General features: G+C 33.3%; 1 protein-coding gene across 1 annotated transcript; it reads right to left on the bottom strand.

The window, feature by feature from the left end:
* LOC149198075 (uncharacterized) lies at positions 1-866 on the bottom strand. Its single transcript, XM_089404057.1, has one exon. It carries the CDS (start codon positions 645-647, stop codon positions 78-80), a length of 570 nt encoding a protein of 189 aa, XP_089260183.1. The 5' UTR covers positions 648-866; the 3' UTR covers positions 1-77.
* Positions 867-4,903: the final 4,037 nt, after the last annotated feature.

Genomic DNA, 4,903 nt, shown 5'->3' with positions numbered 1-4,903 from the left:
TTCCCAAACCTCTTGCCAATTTTATTAAGTTTTCTATCGATGAATGAATTGACGAATAGTGTGCTACAAAAACTGTACTAGGTGGCTCTGGCCAACATTTCCTGGCACTGCTGGTAGGAATTTTGACGTTGTAGTCGCATCTGCTCATAGAACAGTGTGATAAACTCTTCTGCTCGTCTGTCTACTTGAGGAGAACAGAGAGAATCCATTTGAGGAGAGGTGAGATAATCCATGGGGGAATTGGGAGACTCATCAACACGGGAACGCTGTTGTTGCTGTCCATCATTGATACTAAAACAATTCTTGTTCTCATATTGGCCATCATGGGCAGTGGGACAAACGCAGGGCAGAGCTCTGCAGAGAAGAAAATGCAAACGATCATCCCACGATCTCTTCTCATGACCCTTCACCGGAGTGCTGCTACAAGAAAACTCCTCCCAATGATCTTCAAAATTAAACGACACATGATCGTAACCCACCGTTGGTGTTTCCAATTTCTTGATGAATGCCCGCTGGAGATCATGGATTCTGAGCATCATCTTTTGCCATTGTTTTCCTGCAAATCCCCTTCTCATCATCACAATCACCAATCTTGCCGCATTGTAAAACCGCCTTTTCAACCGATGCCGATCCTTCATATTCAACATTCTTCTTAGTCTGATTCGTTGCCACCAACTTTTCGATAGGCCTTCACTTCTTCTGTTTTCGGGGTTGGTAGCTATTATTTCATAAATTATACACTAACCACTGCAACTAAAATCTACTCATTTCCTCAAATTTTCACAGCAATGATGTATTCACAACCTATGGAGGGCGACTAATAAGTTTGAGGAGTTTGGGAATTTGACTGAAATATGGAGGCTGGATTTCCTGGAGAAGCTACTAATTCTGTGGCGTGGCGTGTATAAATAAAAACTGAAACTCATAAATGCGCGTAATGTGGGCTTCCACGCTACGCAAGCTGGCCGTTTATGAGGTGCAGTGCTTTTTCCGATCAAATTCTCACGCGGTTTTTACGCGTACGTTGACACTATGTTCGTCGTGCAAGAGTCAAATTTCTCGATCCAGACTTACAGTTGTGACGACAGCGTGGGATAGGGGGCATCATATTGTTCCGGCCGTAACGTGAGTGTAATTGTGGAAAGTGGAAATGGGTTCTCAAGAAAAGGTAAGCCAGTTACGTAGACAACAGCTGTTTCGAATCGAAAAGACAACTGGTTGTAATGTGAGGGCAACAGGCCACGCGGTCTTTTCTTTTACACCACTGCATTCCATGAAAGTACATTGTAAGACACACATTCCAGGGGCGCCCTCAATAAGAAATTGTTTACTTTCCACATTAAAAATCGCCATCGGACGGTTCAGGGGATACTTTAAGCTTGTAGTATAACGATAATGTTTTTTTTTTCTTAAAGTTAAAGTTATGAAAATTCTGGTCATATTTTGAAAAACCCTGTCAAATTTTATAATTTTAGGTGCTCTCAACGATTTTGATGGTGTTGAACTTATTTCCACTATCAAAAATATGATTCAAACACTGTATCTACAAGATTTTTTGAATTTTTTTTGAGCGAATTCCGACCACTTTTGGTCATTTCGGCAATTACTCCACCCCCATAAATGACCCCTGAATTTAATATGATTTTTTATTATATGGGGTGATGTTTGATATTTATTTTATTTATTTTTAATATAATGGGCAAATGTATTTGGTTGTCAAAATAGCACTGGGATAGCAATCATCGTAGTGCGACAACGATCATGATTGCTATTGCTTTTTGTTAATATAACTTTATTCATTATTTTTATATAAGAAAAACTATCACTTGGAATTACTTATTGGTGATTTTTAAAGGGGTAGACTTTCATTGTTGCCAAATGTCTCCGGGTCTTGGGCCTTTAATCAGTTTGAGGAAGAGAAGCTCTTGGCCAAGTAAAAGCAATTGTAGGGCCAAAGGCACTGATACTTTTCTTATTATAAAAGTATTTTTTATTAATCTCTTTTTTCGAACAACTGAGTGGTTGGCACAACGGGATGTTATCCCCCCCTCCACCCATCGTGAAATCCCAAGGGTGACATCTTTGGTCCCTTGTGATAAGGCTCAAGGAGTAGACTCCCCCATCTTCCTGGGGTCTAGGCTCTTGCCAAGTCACAAATTCATGGTATAAGTTTGATCTTAGGTCCCACACATATTACTCCAACTAATTTTGTCAAATTAATTATAAAATATGGTTCAACCAAACAATATTGTAGATAGACATGTTTTATATTATTTTAAAAAGATAATACATGTTCAATTGTGTTTATTCCATTGCAACTTGTAAAATGATGAATTAGATTAAAGGAAGATTTTATAAGCAATAAAACTAGTGCAATTATATAATTTAGATGGTTAATAAACATTGATAGCAATCAATCAATAATAAACATCAAAACACTTACCCCATGATATTTGTCAACATTAAAAATAATAATAATGATGATAATAAACAATTAAATTATAAATTTAAATTATTATTATTATGATTATTAAAAAAATTAATATACGAGTTGAATAAATATATGTTTTAAAAAACATACACTCGATTCTTAATCATGGAGAATCATTTCACTTTACTATGGCGATTCTTAACTGGTACATAGGCTTTATTACAATACCACTAGCCAATACTATGACTTATCAATACCAAATTTTGGAGTCGAAATATATTATATATACTTTCTTTTAATAATTTTATAATTTTTTTAAATTAAATTGAAAAGGAAAAAAGACATAACTATCTTTGAAATAGATTCCTAAAAGCATTTAGTGGATATTGGACAAAGGTTAAATCCCAATCATCCACCTATTAATTATTGATAATTAATTTAAAATTTTGGAAGTTGTGTTTCAAAATAGAAATGCTATTATTGATAATTAATTTAAAATTTTGGAAGTCTTGTTTCAAAATAGACATGATAACATTTCATGGATATGCATAGAGGTTAAATCGGAATCATCCACCTATTAACTAACATTTCAATCAATAATAATATATGGGGCATGCATTTTAAAGAAATTCATAATCCTCCAACAAGTGAGAAGGAAATGAGCTCACATGTTTCCATCCCAACAGGGATAAAAATCAATTGAGTTTAGATTTAAGTATAAATGTATTGAATGCATAACCATGCATTTGATATTTCCATATTCAATAATGAAATAAATTCATTTTCCATATACCGTGAAATAAATTTATTTTTTAATTAAACTAATAAATAAACCTATTTTAAAAAAATCAAGATTTAACAACAATGTACCAACATTTAAAAAAACTACATTAAAAATTCCAAAATTAAACAAAAATTAATTATTTCACTTAGACAAACAAGAAAAGTTAGTTCTATTATTTCAATACGACAATTAAAAACTCTTTAATTTAATTCCTATATCCCCATATGTTAATGTTTTATATAACATATCAATAGCTCAAGGGTGATATTGGCATTTCACGTGAGCCTCAACCTTTAAGCTTCAAAGATTTAGTATTCACACTTTAAAATTGAATATCCACAATATAAAATCTCATGATATAAAACTCTTTTCTAATACATCCAAATACCCATTATAAATAATTTGTACTTACTTTGGAATTTCAATACCGATTATAAATGAATTTGTACTTATTTTGGAATTTCAACACCATGAAGGATTTTTTTTACCAGTCTCAACGATACAAAAATATACTATACTTTTTAAAACTTCATGTTGAAATTTTATTGTTGCAAATATTATATAATGTTCATCTTAAAAATTATGTAAACATTATCATCAATATGCAAATTTTAAATTAAATTAATGATCGTTTAACCCTGATTCCTATCCCATCTATCTATCCCATCTATCTAATCAGTTGCAGTGAGAGACCGTAAACCCATGGAAAGTAATCTCTTCCACCATATTAGCATTGTTTCCACGTTCATATTTTTGTAACGACCTATTTTATATAGGCATCACTTATATGTAGATGTTATTGAAATATATATTTTAATCATTTTCTCCCTTAGCGTAGTTCACAAGCTCCGCAATTTGTTAGATGTATGCCAAAGGGGTTCCGTAGACACTACACGTGGCATAAATTTGTATTGTTCTTTTCACGAGAAAAAAACCAACTATCTTTTATTAGAATAAAAGTAGTTACATTCACAATTTTCCGTAATTTCTAAAAACTAGATTCATTAAGAGATTTTATTGACGGTGCTAGATCCCACCAACATACAAGGGGTCTCTCCGGTATGAAGTCTCAATTAGACCTCACATCATTTGGTATTGGAGCTCTATCCGAAAATGTGGTATGGCTGACATATACTTAAATATTTGCCTTGGCTGCAAGTGTTAGCATGAAAGAGAAATGCACGTGTACTTTTGAATGAGTAAGTATGCCTTGTGAATTGTTCAATTCTAATTTGTATCACGGCTCTTTCAAGGAAAGGAAACAAATCTGATCCTTCAGAAGAAAAGTATTAGTACGAATCTAGTAAAGACACACGCACATACATATGAAAGAATCGTTAGTCATAAAGTGAAATAGTTCACATAGATGCAACGATCATGAAAAAAAGTACAACACATATTCAATAAGATGAGCACCAAAGCCACTAAAATAGTTCAATTTATTTAGAACATATGAATTCTAACATACACCACAAACATTCCAAGAATAGTCCTAAAACATTCATGATATATGGACGAAAATGTGTTGGCTCAAAGAGCTTCAAATATTGGGCGAAAGTTCCAAGATGTACATTAATACAATGAATACCACTAGCTCCAATAATGGAGTGTTGAGCCACTAATAGCTCTCCAAAAGAACTATCTTCCTCTATAATGCCTAGTTGGAGAAGCCAAGGTTAAAAGTCCTC

Source organism: Pinus tabuliformis, chromosome 2_2, assembly GCF_031772625.1.
Source record: "Pinus tabuliformis cultivar Carrire ecotype Pingquan chromosome 2_2, CPIR1, whole genome shotgun sequence".
Lineage (NCBI taxonomy): Eukaryota > Viridiplantae > Streptophyta > Pinopsida > Pinales > Pinaceae > Pinus > Pinus tabuliformis.
The sequence above is the reverse complement of the archived record's forward strand: the minus strand, read 5'-3'. Positions and strand labels throughout refer to the sequence as shown.